Source organism: Hirundo rustica, chromosome 3, assembly GCF_015227805.2.
Source record: "Hirundo rustica isolate bHirRus1 chromosome 3, bHirRus1.pri.v3, whole genome shotgun sequence".
NCBI lineage: Eukaryota > Metazoa > Chordata > Aves > Passeriformes > Hirundinidae > Hirundo > Hirundo rustica.
In genome coordinates, this window is record NC_053452.1 from 91,175,581 (window position 1) to 91,199,414 (window position 23,834).

A 23,834-nucleotide genomic window follows, 5' to 3' on the forward strand; every position below is an offset into this window, starting at 1 on the left:
TCAGTAGGTAATACATCATTAACCTTCATCTTTACAAAGTATCATGCATGTATCTTCACAATGCTCCAGTAAAATGAAACAGTGTAATTAATTATCTCCACTCTACAGGAAATTAACAATGCCACCAATGCCAGAAAATAAAAATGTCAAAAGAAGAAAATAGCAATAAGAATTGTATTAATCTTCCTTTTTTCAAGGCATTAAACGTTGTATGACACTACTGTGAAAAATCAACGGCCACCAACCTCCGTTAGAGGCATGAAAAATTAGTTTTCTTTTTTATCTCAGTCTGAAGTCGGTATCTAGAACTTGAAAAGGACCAAAATTACATGGAAGTAGTAGCTTGCTTGTGAAAAATGCAGTAACCAAAGTCCTTGTTTGATTCATAGAAAGTTATGACCCTGTCATGGAAAACAGGATCCAAGGTGCATACATGTCTTCATACATGTGCATGTACATATTTGGTCAAAGCACAAGTAGGTAGAATCAGATGTGTTCCCCAATATTTTTTGAAAACAGAAATAAAAAATGTGTGCTGTTACACCGTTATTCTTTCTAATGGCTTGTTTTTATTCTTTCAGTTCCTTTAAGCACAGGATATGGCAACTGAGAATTCTGGATTTTCCTGAATTTAACTAGTGTTGTGGGTTGGACCCTGGCTGGATGTTAGGTGTCCACCCAAGTCTCTCTCTCACTCCCCTTGTCAGGTGGACAGAGGAGAGAAAATATAACAAAGGACTCATGGGACAATACAAGGACAGAGAGGGATCACTCATCAGCTACTGTCACAGGCAAAACAGACTCGACTACTGGGAAAAGCAATTTATTACCAATCAAATCAGATGAGGGAAATGAGAAATGAAAACAAATCTTAAAACACTCGCTCCTCATCCCTCCTGTCTTCCAGGTTTGAGTTTACTCCTGATTTTCTCTACCTCCTCCCACAGGTGGTGCAGGCAGGCAGGAAATGGGAGTTCACCACTCATTTCTGGCACTCCTTCCTTCTCAGGGGGAGGACTCCTTATACTCTTCCCCTGCTCCAGAGTGGGGTCCCTCCCATAGGAAACTGTGCTCCATGAACTTCTGCAATGTTGAATCTTCTCACATGCTGCAGTTCATCACAAATTGCTCCAGCATGGTCCCTTTGTGGTGTGCAGTCCCTCAGAAACAACCCGCTGCAGTGTGAGTGCCCAAGGGGTCACAAATCCCACCAGCAAACCTGCTCCTGTGTACACTCCTCTCTCCATGGGGCCACAGGTCCTGCCAGGAGCCTGTTCCAGCATGGGCTTCCCACTGGGTCACAGCCTGCTTCAAGCACCCCTCTGCTCTAGCATGGGGTCCTCCACGGGATGCAAGTGGATCTCTTCCACCTCGGTCCTTCATGGGCTGCAGGGGCACAGCTGCTCCACCATGATCCGCTCCATGGGCTGCAGGGGAATCACAGCTCTGGCACATGATGCATCTCCTCCTCATTCTTTTGCACTGACCTTGGTGTCTGCAGAGCTGCGTTGCTCTCACATATTCTCACTCTCCTCTCACTGGCTGAAGCTGCTATTGTGAAGGGGATTTTTACCCCTTTCCTTGAAGATGTTATCCCAGAGGTACTACCCACCACTGCTGAGGGGCTCAGCCCTGGCCAGCAGGGGGTCCCTCTTGGAGCCAGTTGGGATTAGCTCTGTCGGACAATGGGGGAAGCTCCTGGCAGCATCTCACAGAACCTAACCCTGTAGCCCCATCCACTATCAAACCTGGCCACGTAAACTCAATACAACTAGTAATCAATTGGCATTCCATTGCAAAATTTACTGCCACTCTTGAGAGATGCTCTTGACACCTTTGTGAAAAAAAATGCATTTTGAAGGCCTTTTTTAACAAACTACCTATCTTCTTCTAAATCATATCACATTGAAGGAACTAGATAAACACAGGTTTAGATACTCATTCAAATCATACCTTTAAACCCCTTTCTCCTCCCCAAAAAATTTGCACTTGATCTATCTTCTGAGCCTTGAAAGAGGTGTGTGTACCATCATTCAATTTAGCTGACTTTATTTTTTGCCCTGTATCTTGTATAAATAGCCATGGCCCAGAGAACCTAAGGCAACGAAAGATTGTCTACCAAGCACTCCAAAATATTTTACAGTACTCCAGAAGGCTGAGATCTTACAATGCTAAATATGAGGTATCACACTCCACACAAAACTGAGATAAGGTTTCAAACTCTGCTCTAACACATACCACAGGCCAGGCAGAGAGGGATGGGAGAGGAAGCCTGCTTCGTTGTACCTGAATTGTTCAAGAAGGAGCAGTTCCCAATCTTCCAAAAATTAGACTTTACATCTTCCTCACCCACAATACTCTCAAAAATATTGGCAAGAGCGAGGCCAATGACTAATACGTCAGTAATACCTCCCATTACACTGAATAGTATTTTCTCACTATTTCCTTGAACATATTCTTCTGTCCCCAGTTTCTTCTTTCATTCTTCAACTGTAAATTTGCTAAGGCAAGACTACTTCCCACAGAGCTGTCCTTTTTTTAATTAAACAACAAAAAAGGCTGACCTTGTCTTTCAGACAGTACTGGGTTTGGTCATTTATCTGCTTGGTGAATTAATTTACTTACATAGTACCTGTATTTCATAAAGGACACTGGTTTCTCAGTAATTTACTGGTAAGGTTTTTCTAGTCCACATTTATAAAAGCTTCTTTACGGTTTGCCTTTTTTTACCCATAGTTTAGGTCAATACTCAACAAAGGGATTAAAATTATAGGCAAAGAGAGCAATAAAAAACCTCCCACCTTTGAAATACATTACTGTACCTTTTGCACAATTTTCTACTTCAAAAAGCATCTAGTCAAATTTGTAGCACAATGTACACATCAATTACATCCCGACATTTACATATTAAGATACTTCTCATTTGTTGAATTACCTTGTCTGCATCCACTTTTCCTCTGATAAATTCCTTCTTCCAAAATTCCAGTGCCTGTTCCAGAGTCAGGCCAATGCCTTTTAGGAAGAGCCCGTACTGCATCCGGCCTCCGTGACGGAGGTGGTGGCTGTCACGGAGGGCTCTGTGCAACTGCCGCATGCAGAGAGGAAATGACTTCACTGAGAGCTGACAAGAGAAGAATTTCTGTTTAAGGCAGAGTGATCATTTAATTTGTAGGACATATGTTTACTGTGATTATTAATTAGCTCCATTTGAAAATGCCGATGGCTGGAAGAAAAGATATACATGTACAGAGAGCCTTGGGACTGAATTCATGACACGAGTGAGTCCATAAACTATCCAATGCAATAACCATCTCAAGAATGCTGTCCAGAGGACAGAGTAATACAGCTGGGTAGCATCAGACTCTCCAGCTACAAAGTAACAAAGGTTTAATTGCTGTCAGGAAAAATATTCCCACACTTGCATTACAGTATTTCTTGACTCTGCTTTGTTTTAGTATCTGGAATGGCAAAATGACCTTTGATAGAGTTTTGGTGAGTTGGGGAAGGGGAAGGGATTTTAATTCACTGCCAGAGAAACACTATCATGGTTAAGATGGACGCTGAAAACACATGATTCCTAAAATTTGGATAAATGAATTATAATATGTTTTTACTCAGCTCTGTACAATTTATGCAGAGTGTTTTACATCCCAAGTTTTACTTCCATTTAATTTACTTCCTTGTTTTCAAAACCCCTCCTGTAAGTTAAAAATAAAAAAACAGCATTGGAAAGACTAGTAACTGCAGTACAGTAATCATAACTAAACATCATGGTTTGCAAGATTGTTAAGTAAGAAAATTTTGTTAAATTCTCTTTATAATTATGTTAGATATTTGTGAAAGTACACAAAATTAAACAGCAAATTAAGCATTTCACTGCAACTTCACTCTGAGTCTGAATCCTGATTAGATGCATTTTCGGCTGATTCTGCTTTGTTTTGAGCTTAAACACAATTTCACTCAACAGTTACAAAGCAAATATGAATAAAAATAAGATAAAGGCTTTATATTTAGTTTGCACATAGAGTACTTGAATTTAAGAAGTTATACTTCGACATCCTATATAACTCCAGAAACACAACTTACAGCATCAATTTGATCTAGAGAAATTTTTCCAGTGCTCTTTTGGACGCTGTAATCCGGGCCAACATAAGAATGGCTGAAAAAGAAAACAAACAGTATGGCATCATTTAAAGCAGTTCCAAAATATTTTTAAGTTTACAAATTTAGAAAGAAAATAATTTATCAATTATAGGCTGCAAATATTTCATATCAGGCAGAAACAAGAAACCAAGTAATTAGGACTCAAAGCCAAGTACTTTTTCTTAGAATCCGTAGAAGGGACTGACCTGGGGAGAGAAGGTCCAAAGAGAAGACACAGAAGTTTTCCTACAAGTGGATGAGGAAAGCTTTCAGAAGTTACTGTTAGAAATAGGACATGCTCTTTGAATCTTGCTGACCACGGTATCTGGAGTTGATAGAAAACTCTATTGCGAGGACAGAAAATTCAAAGCTAAGTGCGGCCAGGAGGGAAAAGAAGAAATTCTACTTTTCAGATTCTGAAAAGGTTGAATATTCTTATCGTGGTAAGCAAACAGGAAAAGTTATTAATTTGTTAAATTAAAAAATAGTATGTGACCTTTACAAGGTCAAATTTTCTTGATACCCCACACCACTAACCAGAGTCCTGAACCCTACAAGCTACCTTCAAAACTGATGCCAGTCTGAAAACACATTACAAACAAACTAACTAGGTTTGTGATCTCACTTTCTTTTCATATTTTTTGCTTTCAGTTTTAGTTCTTATTTGGACTCATTCTTTCTTCTATATGACATAGCTATTGAGATTACTTCCTGACCAAGCTTTGTTCTCACCTAGAAATATCTATAGTTCCTCTTAATGTATTTTTGTGATTTACTGAAATGCAAGCAGCAATGTCTTCAGTTTCCACTTTAAAAAGCCTGACTCAATCACTTAGAACCTATTCTTTCTAAAATCCAAAATCTTAGTTGCCAGATGTTTTCCAAACACATCTTGCAACCAAAGATTAGTACATACAGTCACACAGGAGCTGACCAAGAAAAAATCTCCGCTACATCAGTGTTTCCAAGAATGAGACTTAGTCTTTCAAATAAATAGCTGCAGGACAGTTCTGATAAATATTTTATTATTCACAGATGTGTTTGTGCATCACAAGATTTAGTAAGGATATGAAGGGCACTTTGTAGATGTTGAGAATAGAGAATGATACCAGTCTCTCAAGGTGTGCATTCGTGCACGTGAGATGAACATAAGCAAGAAGGAGGGTGAATGTGTCTGCGTGAGTATTGTGTAAACTGTTTTAAAAATCCAGTCTTGCAAAACACTTGGCTTCTCTATCACCCTTATGAACTATCATTTGAAGACAGAATTAACAAAATCATTTAAATGTTGTTTATAAAGGATGTTAGAAGACCATTTAGTCCCACACCCCACTTAAAACAGGATTACTGACAACACTAGTCAGGTGAACCATAGGTTTTTCTAGCCGAATCCTAAAAATTTCCATGAACTAAAATTACCTGCCTCTGGGCAATCTGCTGCACTATCATTCCAGCAGAGACATTTTTCCTAATGTTTGATCTAAACCTCCCAAGCTGCTAAATGTGACCACTGTCATTTGTTAAATCCTCTGCTGCCACTGAAAATTCTAAAACTAAAATGTTTGTCCTCCAAACAGTTGTAGGCTGTTTGATCTCCCCTAAGCTTCTTTTTCACTGGAGTAAACTAAGACAACTTAGCTTCTCCCTACAACTCATTTATAGGCCCAGTCCTATAGTAGTGTGATGGGGTTACATACAAAGGGATGTGTTCATCTGAAATTACTCCTAATGAATATTTTAAACAGTAGAGTGTTACAAGCCTGTAAACCCCACACAAAGCAGGAGTTGCAAAAGTGTTCTCACACATTTAGATATTAAGGGTCCCCCTCTATTAAATTGTTAACATTTCAACAAGTTAAATCTCTTTGTAGCCTACTGTGAGCATATGAAATCCCTAAACACAATCTTGCATAAAATATTTTAACATTTTAACTAAAAATGTTCTCTTTTTTTTGGTCTAGTACAAATAGTACTAGCAAGCACCAATGAAACAGAAGAGGATAAAAAGAGTACTAAATCACAGACAAAACACATAGTCTAGTCCAGAACCATCCAATTAAAAAATACATGTTATTTCCTTTAAAAAAAAAATAATGAACATGGGTTAAAATATCTATGAAGGCATAATCCACAGTAAAATAACCTTTTCTGAGGACTAGATGATTTGTAAGTCACACACAGATACGAATAGGTGCCAAAGCATGTGTGGGGCATTAAAAACTAAACAATGCTCCGTAACCTTCAATTGTATGCTCTCTTCATTAATTTCTAAGCTTTTGCTTCCCTCACAGAAGTCTATTGACATATGCCAAAAATAAAATACTGCTCTATGAATTCAAATAATGAAGGTAAAGGAAAGCCTACAACTAGCTAATATTCTCTTTTCTCACGAGCAAGATGAAACAAAATGTATCACAGATTCACAGAAATAAATAACAAAGGTGACCTATTTGGTCACCTGTCTGTTTATTGCCAGAGGTGGCTTTTCAAGTTGCTATGTCTGATATATTTGTTCATTTTAAAGGAACTTCCAAACAGGAAACTTGGAAGCATTTATATAATTTTTTCGGTTGGTGACAAAATAAACTGGAAGCAATCCCTCCATTTTCACAACAGCAAAATGGAAGTGATTTACCAGTTGTAAAACATACATACCCAAGGTAACATAAGAATGTACAAAAATACCAGTTGGCATAAATGTGGGGTATAGTATCCCTGTTAAAGTACCGTCTTTTGGAACCTTTCCTTTTTCTGTACTAAAAAAAAAAAAAAAAAAAGCACAGACAGGACTGATTGTGATACTGAAGGACTATTCCTCTTACACAGAACGGAGCATACATCAAAAGAAATTTTCAATTTCTCAGTAATTACTCCTAGAGAACACAGTTTATAAAAAGCTGACTTAATTGCTCTTGATCTTCAAATTGAGAAAGGTATACCACTGAGATGTATTTTTACAATCCCAGTAAGATGTAGGGTAATAGAATCATGGAAGGTGATTGACATTCAGAAGTACCCCCAGCTATGTAACAGTAATAATGACACAGCAATTCTTGTTTTCATCCATTGCCCTTGAACAAAGTTCAATCATATGTAAATAAGCAGACATACAATGAAAGCTATTTTTCCTATTCTGATTTACACTAAAAACAACCAAACATAAAACTCTACCTATATAATAAAAATTATGAGACTTTTAAAAATCAAAATAAAATGTTAAGGTTTGGGAACAGATAGCTCAAGCAGTACAGCACTGTAGAAAATAAAATAGAAAAATAAGGAGCGTGATCCAGCAAACTAGACCTGCATCCCAATTCCCCACACAGTGCTGCCATGATGGAGCCTGAACACTTCCATTTCTAATTCTTCCAACATCATTTCAATGATCTTAATGCTAAGATATATGTGTTCAAAACAGCTTTCATTGCTGACATCCAATATTTAAGTAAATTTCTGTCCTTAGAGACATTAAAAATTCTAGAAAAACAAACATCTGAACAACCTGATCTAACCAGATCTGTATTGAGCACAGGCTAGATTAAATCTTCTCCAGTGGTTCACTTCAAGCTAAATTATTCCATGATTGTAAACCAGCTCCCCCTAATTGTATGGACCTTGTCCACCTGCATATGAGCATAGTAAGAAAAGTCTCCCATATAGACTGGTAAAAAGCAATCACATATATAAGAAAGAGAGCAGAGTGCTTTGCTTACCCTCTTTTACAAATAAAGCACAAAGCTTGTATACATATATACATCTATACACACACACACAACTAAGAGTGAGGCAAACCATTTACTCTAATGGCTCACACTTTCAGCAATCTACACAAGTCCATTAAAAGAACAAATTAGTGCTCCATTCATCAATTACAGCAAAATCTACCAAAAAGAGCAGAGAGCATAGAATATTTGCAACAAGGCCCATACTCTGAGCACTGTAATTTTGAATTTGTTTTGTTCATAAAGGAACTTAACGACTTTGAACTTGCTGTAAAAAAAAACCAACAAACCTTTATAAAAAAGCTACAACTATTTTTTGTTACTTAGAAGCAACACTAGTTCTATAAATTATGTTCCATGTAATTTGTAAAGCTTTTGTTAAGTTGAAGAATTACTTTTGGGGTTTTTTTTCAGAGCCAATCACACAGATGAAGTCGGTAAAAAAATCTGTATCTAAGACATTCTACCAAAACAATTACTTTAATCTGTATGAAGGAATATACTCCTGCTTTCATTTTACACTACCTGAGATGATTAAGCAGAGGTTGGAGTCTCTCATCAGACTGTATGGAAGGTAGTGATCGTGCTGTCAGCTGGAAGAAAAAAAGGAGTACAGATAATAAATTATTGGCTAAAAAAAACGGATAGCACAAGGCAGGAATTATGTTAGAAGTCACCATGCATTGTTACAACTTTATCCAACATTGGGTAGGACATAATTTCTTCCATTAAAAATAACTAAGCACAGCTTTCCAGAATCTGAAGCTAGCAGAAATATTTACAAGTTAACAAACAGTGAAAAATTATTTTTCTAGAATTACAATGCTATTAGAATTAATTAGCAAGACATCATTGAAAGTGGTATACGTTCTTCCAAACTTATTTCGACCAGAAGTCATACTGTGCCTAGATAGCCTTCTCCTAATCAAAATATAATCCATGAAGCTATATTATGTATCATTTACATTTGTATAAAAGCAATTTACATAGTATTTAGCACTATGTGACTTTTATATAAACAAGCCTCTGTGTACACTTTTTTTTTTAAAATGGGCATAACCTACTTTGCAATTTGATTGTTCTAAAATGAATATTTTTTCCTTCTAATTCATGTAACTAATTAAAACATTCAAGTTTTTCTGCAAAAATAAACCTATCAGTCTATAGATCAACAAACACGTCACAGTATTGTAGAATATTAAGTAATTAGTGTATTAACTAAAATAATTGGAAAAATTTGCTAGTTATCTGTATATAAGATGGCTACCTTCACCTATAAAAGCTACAAAATAAAAAGCTAAACTTCGGACAATTCTGACTTGTATCTAACATAAAATATTTAACATAAATATGCATTTCATGATTCTGTGGCTGCCAAGTTAGGCTGTATTTTGAAAACTACCTTTGAACAAATTAGACATTTTAAAATATTTCACACCATAAGCATCAAGTCCTTAAGTATTTTACAGGTAACTCAAAAATAATATGCAGTATTAATTACTTTAATAATTTTACATACTAATTAAAAATATGTAATTCCTGCAAGACCACCCATTCATTACATCCATTTCACAACCTTTGCTGTTAGGCAGAAGTCAGCCTGGGATCAAATTTGAAACTTGCACCTCAAGCTCACAACACCATCCACCAAGTGAGTGAGAGGAGGTTCAAAGCAGCTTTCTGCCAAGGGAAGGTTGATGCTACTAGAACACAAATGTACTCATCCCATCTGACTGCTGCAGAAAATGCTAACCTGGCACTCTCAGCAAACCATCCATCCTCCTTTTAAAGAAGGCAGCTATCTTGGCAATTACAGCATGATCTACATTCCCTTGTTTTATGGAACTATCTAGAGATGCATACGATACACTAAAATGTCAGTAAACTCTGCATTTATTTAGAAGTTCCTTTCAATTTAAAAAACCCCTCATTTTCCTACCACTGAGCTTTAATTTAAAGGTCAATATATGTATTGTTCTATATTCACGTCCTCTATAAAGTAATCCTCTAATTTTGTTTTAAACACAACCAGAAAATCAGAAGTTATTTCTGAAAAGAAGCCTTCTAAACACCAACCAAAGTTATCAGAACAAAGACTGAACCACATACGGTTATGGTTAAATACCATATGCTTCTTTCTCCATTATTAACTTAAGAGATAGGTATAATTTTACATACAACAAGTACACTGTATTTTCCTCTATGAAGTACTTGAAATACTGCATTTAAGACAGGATATTTATGAAAGTCAGATTGGACAATGATGGAAGCAGAAAAGAAAAAAATAGGTAACATTCAAAACCTGAAAAGGTATCAACATTATTATCAAAGTTGCATATACAATAAACTACATTTCTGTGTAAGCACTATCAATTAACAGAAACACTGATTTAAAACTAACTTAGGAGACTTGTAGTAACTGCGGCAGAACCAAGACCTAGTGATCTTTAACCAAGATTTTTCTTGATGCAATGAAAGAATATGGAAGGGGTGGCCTATGCTTGGAAGTTTCAGGATCCAACATTAAAGTGCAAAAACCAATCCCTTGAAGCCAAATGAGAATCCACCTGGCCAATATTTTTCTGAATCTGCAAATCTTAGGAGCAAAATTACTCCCCATTTTCTTCTGTTGTGTTGCCTAGACAAGGTAATGTTCTCTATAGACTATGGTGTTGTGAAGATGAGATCTAACACTTTTCAAATCTTAGAACAAATACTTTGTCTGGTTATTTCAAGTGTTTATTTTCAGGAAGATGTGAGATCCTCATGACACTTCTCTTTTCTATCTAACACTAAGGATAGCTTTCCTTAAACATAGTTGAGGAGACCTCATGAAAATATTTGAACAACTTTAATTGAAAGAGCACGTTTTCCTTCAACTTGCCTGGATCATAAAAAAAGGAAACATTTTCAAGTACAAAGTTTCTTCTTATAACCTTATGTTTTTATTAAAAGAATCACATTGTAAATAAAAGCAGCTTTTATAAAGGTCATGGTAAATAATTGGTAGTGTTTTTAAACAGATAAGAATTTTATGAGCTTTTTCAACAGCATTTTTCTGAAAGATAATCCCTATTATACGTTCCAAACTGAGATTCTGAAGACTTTTTCCAACCACTCTGAAATGAAATTTAGACAAATTACTACAAGCACAGCCTTGCTTTCACCTCTATATGATACTCAACATAAAGATCATCATACCAGAGGGGAAAAAGAGCAAAAACATGACATTTGACATTTTAGATACATGAAAGACATCAAAATGTTGTCAAGTAAAGAGCATAGCTCCATACTCTAATCATGTTGAAGCAGTTTAATTTACAGAGAACATAAAACACTGCTGACTTAAGATAATTCAAGTCTTCCCAAAGCCTGGATGATCAGAGGAGGGGGCAGAGCAAGCTGCAGACAGGCACGTGCAGACACCTCTGAGCTAAACTGAGATGGTGACTTTATCACTTCAAGTTCAGCAATAAGACTGAGGGGTAGTTTTTCCAAGGTTGCCATCACTCAAGACCTGGCTGGGCATCAGTCTGTTGCTGGTAAGCATTGCTTGTGGGTTTTTTTTGTTTTGGTTTTCTTTTTTATTTAATACACTGTTTTTAACCTCAGTCCAGTTGTGCCACTGGTCACAAGACTGAAAGATCAGTGTCTGCCCCTCCACTTCCCCTTATGAGGATGCTGAAGACTGCAATGAGTCTCCTCCAGGCTGAACAGACCAAGTGACCTTACCTGCTCCTCATACCCTCCCCTCAAGGCCCTTCACCATCCCTGTGGCCTCCTTTGAACTCTAATAGCTTAATATCTGTCTTACATTGTGGCACGCGAAACTGCCCCCAGCACTCAAGGTGAGGACACCATAGTGCAGAGCAGAGCAGGACAATCCCCTCCCTTGCCTGGCTGGTGATGCTGTCCCTGATGCCCCCCAGGACAGGGCTGGCCCTCCTGCCTGCCAGGGCACTGCTGACTCAGGTGTGACTTCCCATCATCCAGGACCCCCAAGTCCCATTCCACAGAGCTGCTCTCCAGCCTGTGCACATTCCCTTGTCTGTGCTCACAACCAGGGTTGTCCCATCCCAGGTGCAGAATCTGGCACTTTCCCTTGTTAAATTTCATATGGATGATGATGGCCCAGCCTTCTAATTTATCAAAGTCTCTCTGCAGGGCCTGTGCCCAACTTACCGCCTGACCTATCTGTGCCCAAAAAATGCACTATGGTCCATTTGATCCCAAAAAATGCACCACCCAGCTGAGCATGGGCCTGCACAGTAATGAAGTACAAGAGGGAAAGAAGGTAAAGCTTCTTCCCATAAAATATGGAAACAAAGATATGAGTAAAATATGACACCAAAGTAGTGCCTGAAGCAGTAACTAATCGAAAGGAATGATAAACAATTAGAAGTTCGCTTTAGTGGAATGAAATAAAATTACTTTTTGCTCTACTAATCCAACACTATTTTACCTATTCAGGTCTTTCTCTTGAACTTTTTGAAACAGAGACTGCCTATAGTGACAGCTATTTAATATTAACAGGCACTACACTTGTTCCAACTAACTCATTAATACTAGGCAAACTTTATTCAAAGATCTGCTTAGCCAGCATTTTAAGACATTTTCTAAAAGTAACCAATCTAACACAGTATCAAATTCTATGTAAACAAACAATTTATGGGTTTTTTAATTGACAATACTGTAAGTCTGAAATATCTGAAAGCCAGAATAACAGATCCCAGCTTTCCCCTTTCACCGGGAATAACTGAGAAACAAGAGAAGATAGTAAGGTGTTTTCTTGAAAGTTTTTACCTTAATTCCATATTTTTTCCTTAACCCTAGTTTGTCTAGATTAGCTATCCTTCTGGAGTATACATTTGATCAAAAGAAAAAAAACAATCTTCAGAAGATGTTACTAAAGCCTTTGGGAAGTTTTTCTCTCCTCACTGCCATTCCAAGATACGGAACAGGTTAAAAATAATGGTGTAGAAACATTTCAGTTCTACTCACTTAAAGACTGTGTCATAATATTCACTGTATTGGTACAGATACACTACACACATCCCAGAGTACTCTTTACATATTTATAGGACCAACATAGAATCATAGGATGGATTGGGTTGGAAGAGGCTTTAAAGCTCATCCAGTTCCAAACTCTCTGTCATGGGCAGTGACGCCTTCCACCAGACCAGAGCCCCGTCCCGCCTGGTCTTGAACATGAATTACACAAATATCCAGCAAGATCACGATAAATAGCAGGCCTTTAAGTCTCAATTCCGCTTAGAGTCCAACTATAAGGCCATGTTTTTATATAAAAATGGGAACTCTACTATACAACAACATTTCAAACATAAATCATTTACGTAAACTCTCTTTTCCACTGCAATCTGCCTTCAGCAACAAAAACTAGTTTCCATGTATGTTTCATTCTAGAATTCAGCCTAAACAGAGAAAGTAATAGTTGCAAAGGACTTCTTAATGCATTTCTCTCTGATTAGAAGCATTGCTGATGAATAGAAGCTCTAAAACTTTAAAACAACTTCATTTTCAACAAAATCTGTATTTTAGCTGGCTATTCCCTAAAATGTATTGAAGGATATGAATTCTCCAATAAGGCATTTCAATGCACCGGGCACCAAAATACTTGCTGTAGATTAAATTTCAGACACAATGTCTAGAAAGGTTTTGTACTTCTGAGAATACTAAACCAAAGTAATATTAGTATTACTTTGGTTTGCCTTTATTTTTTTTTAAAGACATTTCAGAATTACCTGGTTTGTATGAATTTGCACTAAGAAGTCAGGATGTGCAGATATTGCCAGAACCCAAGAATTCAAGTTAATTACGCTCCAGAGAAACACCTTCAACATCCAACTAAGCTGCAGGCTGTCTCATACCAACAAAAAGTGATTGATTTTGAAACATCAGCTATGGTGCTAATGCTGTTACAAAATGTCACAATGCAAATGCTACGCAGCTGGGGAACCTGGAATAAGAGAGCAGTGTTTGCATGCCAGTATGCTGCTGTACCTAGACAGTTGACATTTTAACACTGATCAATTTTCTTTTGAAAAAAGTTGGGGTTTAACCTTTCACAGCATCTTACAAATCTCAAGGACTGTACAAAATTAATAAGTAATTTTTGCTAAGGCTCCTTCAGCTATTAAAAGTTATTTCAGCAGCACTTCCAATGAAATATGCTCAATAAAAGCTACACCACAGAATTAATGTTACACCTATTCCACAACACACAACCTCTACAATAGGAAATAACATTCTTTGAAACTAAAAAAACTATGCAAATAATTCTTTCAACATTATCAAACTTTTTTTTTAAAACAGGTCAATATAATTTAATACATAAAGCATTTAGATTATTTCCATCAAATTTATGGAAGAAAGGAAATAAATAATACAGATTAGCTTTACTGGGCTTCTAGTACAAATGTAACAATTCTGACATTTCTAAACCACAGGAAAAATTTCCCTCTTGAATCTCTAGTGGATGATATAAATGTCAATCCAAGGCTGAACTTGGTTTTGTGGGTTTACTTTTGTTATTTAATTACCTAAAACTCCTCATACACACACACCTCTTCACAGTAATACAAGCTAGGCAAAAGAAAACCACACAGAAGACAAAGCTGCATTTATGTTTAAGGAAAGCAAATCAAAAGCAGCAACTAACTTATTTTAAAAACAAACAAACAAAAGAATTAAAGTTATATTATTAGCACTGTCATTTTCTTTTTGGACTCTAAAAGGCAGGGCACAATAGTTATCAATGAGGCTTAGATGCTACATCTAAAAATTTAAAACATATATGAGTATAATAAAACTCATATAAACTCATATGAAACTAATATAAACTATGTTGTAAAATATATAATCTATATTATAAGACATATGTAACTTTTTTTTTTCATTTTGCCAGTTAATTCAAGCTGTCAATGGACAAATTTCTGTAAGAGAAGAAACAAATTAAGAGTTGTGAAAAGTGTCCTTGCTAGCATGTCCTAGATATTTACCTAATACTTTAACAACTCTGAAAAACCAAAGTCCACTAATTTCAGCTCAGCATTTGTCAAATGCACCCACAATAATAATTATTGTTTTCCTGAGGCACTTTGTTCTGAAAGTAATTGATTTCTTTTTTTCCATTTAGAAATGTCTAGGCTTTCATATTCACACTGAGGTATAAATAACACCTGGATTAGAGTCTCAAATTTAGTCTTTAAAGCAAAATTTTTCAATCATTAAACCTTGTTTAATTGCTAAATGAACTATTGCTGGGTTTTGCAGCATTATTACTTGTGCATATAATCATTTCACTGGCATGTGAGGATGACAGCATGTATATGACCTCATCTCTTGTACTTTTTTGCATACTAAAATAAAGCTGAAGTTGACACTTATGAAGATGCTCATTAGATATTCCCCCCCCAAAAAAATAAGTTATTGTTTTCATCTCACAAGAGTGTCTAGTGTGCTTCAGGCTTTAATTATACGTAGATTGAAGCAGACATTTAAGAAGATACCTTGTCAGCAAAATCCAAAATCTGTTAAATAATACTGCTTCCCATGGTTATAAAGGTTCTTCTAGTGATTTTATCAACTGTTTCACCACTGACTCGGCCTTGACAGAAAGCTTTCTCACCTTTAATTTAGTCCTCAGTCCTTTTTTTGTATCAACTTCCAGATACCTAGTAATTTTCAAACCAAATAAACAGTATGCTGGAACACTCGCCTTTGCAGCAAGCATGGAAAATGAGATAGTTTCTTTTATTTCACTATGAATTCCTGATTCATGCAAACAGTTCTTCATCTCTTCATTACTGCTTACTATTCTTTGGCTACATGCAGATCTTTTGTTTCTTTTTCTGGCATTATTTATGAACAGTTTGTTGTTTTTCCAGTCTTTCTCCCAGGTTCACAAACTAAATGGTGATTCCAGTACTCCAAAGTGATCTGGAATGTATTCCTCAGTTCAACTATACAATGATGTTTTAATTAACTTGCATCCATGCAGCATTACTGAAGTGGGAGAAGGTAACTCAGCACTGATTTCCCCTTAATGTTACTATTTTAAAGTTTTACACACACACACACACACACCATCCCTTGCACTTCATTAGTGAGAAGGAAATTAAGCCAAAACCTCCTCATAAAATCTCTTCTTGGTAGAAGCTACTAGCCAACATTACACAAGAAGCAATTGGTTAAAACATATGAAAGATTATTATTTAAAGACCCTTAAAATCACTGTCACAAACCATGGCAGATGTTTCCCATCACAAACTTCATCAGTCTAGCACTGTGTTCCAAAACTGCTTTCAGAACAACCACACTCAGCAAAAGTTCTCCAATGATGAAGACCATATAGTCAAAAAGAGAAGAAACAAATCTCTACATACCCATCCAATGCTTGATTAAAAGCTCATTTTCCATAGTCATGATTGCTACTACAGGGCTTCATCAATGTAGGCCTTCAAAAAAACCTTCAGTTAAAAACTGTTATGTATTTTATCTTTACAAACCCTACTACCAAAGCCCTATGCACTACAGGAAATAAATGTCTGTTACTGTATAAAAATCAGTTACTATAAATCAGTTTTATTACAGAACTTCAGAAGAGATATTTAGATTTTATTTGTAACAAGATTTTACCACTGGGAATTTACTACTATCTGTCCAAGTTCTAGGCTCCCCTCTACAAGAGAGATGGACATACCAGAGGAAGACCACAAGGATGAAGGGACTGGAACATCTGCTATGAGGAAAGAGTGGGGAGAGTTGGAACTGTTCAGCATGGAGGAAGGAAGGCTCTGGAGGATTCTATCAATGCATATAAATACCTGAAGGGAGGGTGCAAAGAGGACAGAGCCAGGCTCTTCCATGGGTGACCAGTGACAGGACCAGATGTGGACAACAAACCGGAACACAGGAGATCCCATCTGAACATCAAGAAACACTGTCTGTATTTTGCATGGTGTATTTGGTTTTCAACAACTGTGATTCACAATGTGGCTGAGGTTTGAATGCACCCCTGAAGATTATCTGGTCCAGCCCCACAGATCGAGAAGGATCATCTAGATCAGGACTGTCCAGGCAGGGTTTGAATATCTCCAAGGATGGAGACTCTGCAATCTCCCTGGGTAACCTGCTGAAAACCAAATGCACAATACATAATACAGCCCATAATACAGTATCAAATATTCCTGAACTACTAAGCCCTCCTGTTTTGCATGAAAGAACTTCTATTCTCTAAGCAGCCTCCAATTGTAGGGAAATTTTAAGAATTACTTGTGATTTTCCTAACAAATTCTAACAAGATTGTCAAGTCCTTTTTCAGGAGGATGAAATGAAGGGATTTTTTGAAAACAAGATTTCCTTCAAGGAATAATTTTTAACAAAAGATCTTAAAATCACTTGTTCTTAGGGACCAAGATTATTTATTGAAGTTGACACTTATCAAGGCTGTGCTCTTATTCAGTCCTTAAACAATAAGATAGAGACACTAACATCTAAGGAAAAAGGATACTATTGCAAAACATATTTCTGTGTTTAATAAGCTTCTCAAATCTCCATACCTTTACTTTTTTCCCCCTGACAAATTTACTATACAATTGCAAATAAGTTTAAATAATCCTTAGGAATTCCATACCCGATCGTTAGTAACAAACAAGATAGAAAAGATTTTATTACAACAGCCTGCATGACACCAATCTCTTGCTTTCAAAACTCAGAAGGCAGTATTTGAATTTCAATTTTTTTATTCTTTCAATGTGGTTCTGCTTGTTTTGTTGCTAAAATGTAGAAAGATATCAATCTCTTAAAAGTAAAAAGATATTTGGAACACTTTTTGTTCATTTGTGCATATTTTACAATATTGATTATCTTTTATTAAGAAGCGGAGTCAAGTCTTTGATCGTTTAATAGCCAGCCTTTGATAGTTTTAAGCCCCAGTTTCCCATATGTTCAAGTACCAGTGATTACATCCTTATCTTTAGTGAGTAGAGCTAAAAATGACAGGCACTCAAATTTCATACAGCTAAAACCTAGCATTAATCTGAGCCTACTTATCATCATTTTCCAACATTTTACTTCATCTCAACTGCCAGTAACAGCAATGACACTTCCCAGACATGAGAAAGAATTAATGTTTAAGTATTTTCTTTCCAAAACAGAAAAGGATATTTGTATCAAAGAAAACTACTAGCAACTCCATGCAACATGTAACGCTCTGATCTTTTTTAAATGTTGATTATCTGCATTTACAATTACTACAAATATTTTACTTCTGAATAAACAAATACACTGTGACATAAGAACGCTTCACCCAGGAGTAAATTTCACGAAGCAGAAAACCAAGCCTTCAAAAAAGCTACTTATTTATAAAACATAAATATTGCTGCCTTAGTACTTAACTATGGAAATGGGACCTCCATTTGAGCCTTAGGAAGGCCTGTGGCTCAGTGCCTTTCAGAGCAGAAGTGCACACAGCTGCTGAGGTGAAGCTGAAGCTGGTGGCTCCAAGCCCAAGGGGTGTTCTCCTTCCTGGCCTCTTGCAGCCAGGATGCTGCCAGCCCCTGACCCCAGCCCCGCTGACCATGTACTCCTCATATACACACACACACTGACACTGCTGGCCACCTCAAGAACTCCACACACACAAAAACAGGCACCAAAAAAACTATGGAGTCCAGCAACTAAAAGTACAGGATTGAAAGATATAAGTTGTTTGAAGCCAGATGAATGCTCCAAGGAAAACCAAATAAATACTAAATCAGGTACTGCAAGGCATTTCAGAAGATAAGGAAAGCTACTTTACAATAATGCCTTCAAATACAGGAGGTACTAAAAAAGTTTTAATGAAGAATGTACTCTCCAAACATTAGTCTTTGAACATATCTGGTATCCATTTTCTGAAGAAAGAACAACATATTGTTAAGCAAAACCTGTTACCAAATATCCTTTGTATTCTTGTATCATTCTAACCTTCTTCAAACCACAGTTTATGATCCATTGGGAGCCATGAAAATATACAACGGTATTGGCCAAGTGTCTGGCAACAGACCACAGAAGTTTGGTTTCTCCTAAGTTACAGCAGTTCAGCACCCTCAGGGCAGAGAAACAGAGGATGTAATTACTACTGGCAGAGGATCAGAGGCTGTAATCAGTAGTTCAAGTATTTATATTAGCCAAGGAACTCTTGCTGCTAGCATCAAATCTGTTTCACCATGGCTGCTGAGTAATTATAAAGCCCTAAAGGATCTCTAAAGCTGCTCACAATTACTTGCAGCACAGTCTCATAATAGAGAAAGAGTACATAAAGTACATAAAAAGCAACTTTCTACATAGTTCAGCAAATCCATTGTTAAATATAGTATAAAAATAATAAGGTCTATACACAATTAAAAGTTAGAAGTAACTAGATCCAAATATATTTCATATCAGTCACGTTCTGGGTAGTTTATCAACACAGCAACAGCAAATAAAAATTTAAAAGATCACTTACCAATTAGAGTCAGCTTACTAATCCTTTTGCAGATTGGTTTGGCATAACCCTTGGACACCAAAATGGCTCCAAAGTCCTCACTAAACTGGGACCGGATGAACTGAGTGACACCTTTTTTATATACACCCATTAGCTACTTTCTTATTTCTTGAAATAGTGTTCACAAGACCTACTAAGCATACTTCCCTACAGTACCAAGCATATTGCATCATCCTTATGATCATAAAAACACAGGTTCCAAACCTGCACAGTTCTTTAATTTTGCTTTTTACATCATTTTCTCTAATGGTTACTGAAAATCATGTGAAAACCCATTGTCTGTTTTGCATAAGAAAATTAGCTTCTTTTCACACAACTTGCGACTTTACCATGACTAAGCCTGTACAGAATACTCAAGTAGGAGAAAAATTATCTGAGACAATAAGGTTACCAAGGTTGGGAAAATCATATTGTTTTCATCTATGTGCAAGAGATAATGGAAGAGGTTAGGAAAAAGCAGAAAACAATTCCCACAAAATTCCAGAGCAATCGCAGTGACTCCTCAGCCTATACAGAACATTGTTCTAGAAAGCAAAGTTAAATGGGAAATTATTTGTCAAAATTATTATCTCTTTTCTTTAAGGTCAGTTCACTAAATCAAAATAGAAGAACACATGCAACAAAACATCCTTATTTTCCTTTATTCAAACTTTCTGTCCCTAATGCCTTCAAGAAGCGACATAAATGACTGTGTATTGACCAAATGTGCTTGGAGGTGTCACTCAGAAAATAAGGATTTGACTACATTTTTCCAGCTCTAGCTCTTTAGATGCTACCAGTATACACCAGTAAAATGAGGAAAGCACAGCTGACTGGTGTAAGCTTGCCTGAAAAACAACATCTGCCTCATTCTAATGGTTTAGGTATGGGCAGAACAAAAACAAGAAGAATGGATGAACTCATAAGAACTTTGCATTCTTACATTTGGGCCAAAATGCGAAACAATGACAGTGCCTCAGGTAAAAACAGCAGGTGGGCTTTAGATACAGAGAAGGTCAAAGAGACATCACCAAGGCGTTCACTGACAGCTTATGCCAAGTGCCTAAATTAGAATGCAACAAATAAAAAATTATAGCCCTGAATAGGAGGAGGTGACTCACCCATGAACATTCAACACCGCAAAAGGCTGAACCCAAGAGGGAACCATTATGAATAGAAGCCAAGCCACCAGACAAGACCTGACCCATACTGGGAGTGCCCTGGTCAGAGTCCATGGTACCAGTCACAGCTTGACAATAGGAGATTTGTTTGATGTAACTCTCTTCAAAGGATGTGAGAGCTGGTCATGGAACCATTTGGTGGGTAGACCTTGGCTAAGGGTCTAACTCTCACCCAGCCATTCGCATACTTCTCCTCTGCAACAGGAAGGTGGGAGAAAATAGATCTACAAGTCCATGGATTACTTATCAATTGCCATTATGGGCAACCTGGGGAAAAGCTCATGTATTAACAATGAAAATAGATTTGGGTGGTGGGAAACAAAGACAAAAAACCAAAATGCAGCCTTGCTGTGACCCTCCTCTTCTTCCCAGGCTCAGTTTCACTCCTGTATTCCCAATTGCCATTACCCAGCCCTACCAAATGGTATAGGGTGAAAGGAAAATGAAGAGAGTAAGTCAAAACCAGTGTGCAGTGTTTTAAGAGACTGCAGTGTTCTTAACCATATGCTCTAAAACACATACTAATTGTCATGCAGGTTTTTCAACTGTATTTTTTGTTTTTAATTAGCCAATTAATCTTTCACAATATTTTTCAATGAAATAATCTATATATAAAAAAAACGTACAGAAAACCTACTACCAGTGAAGCAGCATTAAAGATGATTGGCTCTTTTGTAACATCTAGGAGGAGGTTGTTTTCTGCCAAGTAAGGCCAAATGCCTCTGTCCTGGTTTAGGGCACGTTTAGGAGAAAACCCCTGAATAGGGTCCCTCTGGGGAGCAAACCCAAACAGCCCCTCCCCTCAACTGGTCTGGGAAGAACTTCCTTAGAGAAAATTGGAAAAAACTATTTTACTTAACAAAGTGCATACAAGTACAAAGAATGAATAGTATGAAACAGTAAAACCTCTTGTTCTGGAGTGAGATGCCAAATTGAGAAAGTTCTTGCCGTAGGTGTAGCTCGGCGCTCTCTCAGTCTCTCATCAGCCCCAGTCCCTCTGGCGCTGCTGGAAAATGCCGAGCTCCAGGCCCCGGTGGGCCGCAGGTGCAGCCCCCAGTGCTCCCCTGGGTTTTTTCAGTCCAGAGCAGGTTTAAACAGTCCCAAGAAAAAAGGGAAAAAAAAAAACAACAGTCCGGGGAACTCCTCTGCCCTAGCTAGCTAAAACTAACTAAAAGCAAAAAGATCTCTGTCCTGCAGTCTCTCCAAGCCTACGCCGAACACCTCGTCCGGAGAAGAATGTGAAGGAGTCAGGCAGTTTTCTCAAAACAAACTCCGCGCTTCTCCTTGCTCTCAGAACCAGTCTTAAAGGCACAGAACTCAATATACAGCACAAACAGAGCAGACGACTGGGGATAAAGTCACCCTAGGATAGCCTCTTACTTTCAGAAAGAGCCACTTCAGTTCTCTCTCTGACATCCACTGCCACTTCAGTTGGTCCTCACTGAATGTCATATCTATAAAGTACTCCAGATGAAGAAGATAAAGTATACAAGGACTATGTAATTTTGTTTGCCTGAGACAGTCTGAAGCTTGGATAAAGACAAGGATCACAATTTTCACCAAACTAGTCCCCCGTTATCTACAGCACAAAGTAATATTGTATGGGAGCATCTGCCTGCTCTTGAGCTGACAATTGCTAAAGCACTTTTCAGCAGTGTCAAGCTACCACAGGCCAGATCAATATTTTTCAAGAATACCACCACCATGGAAATACAACTGGATAGCAAAACATGCCAACCTTGCACTAAACAAGCATCAAAGAGACCAAAACAGAGCAGAGATCAAAAGCAACATGCAAGAAAAATCACAAAATTCCATCAGGGCTTCTGGGTAGAAACAGGCAATAGAACACAAGTTATACAAGCTAAACAGTCAAGTCTAGATGCAAGAAAATTTAAAATAAAAACCAAGACAGTCTTAATAAAGCATCATTTTTTAACTCAAATATTACTTTTCAAATCCTAAAAAACATCTCAAGTTCTTTCTGAACCAAAACACAGAAAAGATGTTTAAAATAGCATGTTCAATTTTTGCATCTCACCAAATACTCACAAACAAGATTCTGCCAATTCCCACATGTCTTTTTAATAAAAATGGAACTATTTTTCACATTGTCCTAATGGTTAACCAGGTACACTTTAACACACCCATCAAAAAACCAACCAAACCAAAACCCCTCCACTCAAAACAAAAAGAACTTTACATAGCAGTCTATTATGCGCCAAAAAACCTCAGGAATCTCTAGCAAACCCCCATAAACTTTAAGTTCACAGAATCACAGAATGGACTAGGTTGGAAAAGTTGTTTGAAATAGTGTGTTTGGATTTAATCTTCCTTACGTGTTCCTGAGAATTTTTAATTACTTAGTTGATATAACAAAGACTGAGTAAATCCTCACCTTTTTTTGAGAAAAGTACTCAGGACTGATGGGTAACTTGAAAAGGTAAAATAAGCAAACAAAAACATAAACCATTCTCACCATTCACCTTGTTCATTAATAAGGCAAATCTTGTTGTAGGAATGACACATCCAGGACTTCAATATTCAAACACTAATATGTCTTTTCCATAATGACTGTTCAACCACAGCAGTGACATGTATCTTATACTTTAATTAATAATGTATTAAATTCAGTGACTACAGTGATAGGTCTGTTTTATTTTCCTAAATTTACATATTCTCTTGATTCAAGTTTTAAATAATAAAACATAAGAATAAAAATACTATACATATATATAAAACTCCATTAGTTAGCCATTACAAGCATTTAAATGCACTGTAAAATACACCAACAAACAGCAATTAACTTTTTTTGTAAGAAAAATTTAATTTATCAGGACTAGCTTGAGAAAATTAGAATACTTGTTTTAACTCATACAGTGCATTTCTAAGGTTGGCTTAGAATCACTTCATATACCAAAGATATTTTACTTCATCTTGCAGATAATTAAAACCCTTTTTAAAAGGAAAGTAAATAATTAGGTATACCTGACACTACCCTTCTTCATTACAGACCTGCAGTTTCATGTGTCCATGCTCAGCAAGAGGCATGAAAAAATCTTTACAAGTGCCTAAAGTAGCTTCGGCTATCTGTCTTTTTAAACAGATGCCTGTTTCTAAACACTTGTGGGGCCTACTAATTTAATGCTGCATAACAAGATCGTAAGAGTTGATTAATTTAATTCAAAACTATATTTTCAATTTAACACAGTACATAAGTGTATACAGCACTGCTATTCTGACTGAAACTTCACAAACAAG

At 36.9% G+C, this 23,834-nt stretch overlaps 1 protein-coding gene across 1 annotated transcript in view; it reads right to left on the bottom strand.

Moving 5' to 3' along the window:
• The window catches only part of PRIM2 (DNA primase subunit 2), a 94,140-nt gene that overhangs the window by 29,894 nt on the left and 40,412 nt on the right, over positions 1–23,834 (bottom strand). Inside the window, exons 7-9 of the mRNA XM_040059188.2 lie at positions 8,391–8,458; positions 4,087–4,159; positions 2,936–3,121 (exon numbers count right to left, since the gene is read on the bottom strand). Coding sequence (XP_039915122.1) covers positions 2,936–3,121; positions 4,087–4,159; positions 8,391–8,458 — 327 coding nt within the window. The remainder of the gene's footprint in view (positions 1–2,935; positions 3,122–4,086; positions 4,160–8,390; positions 8,459–23,834) is intronic.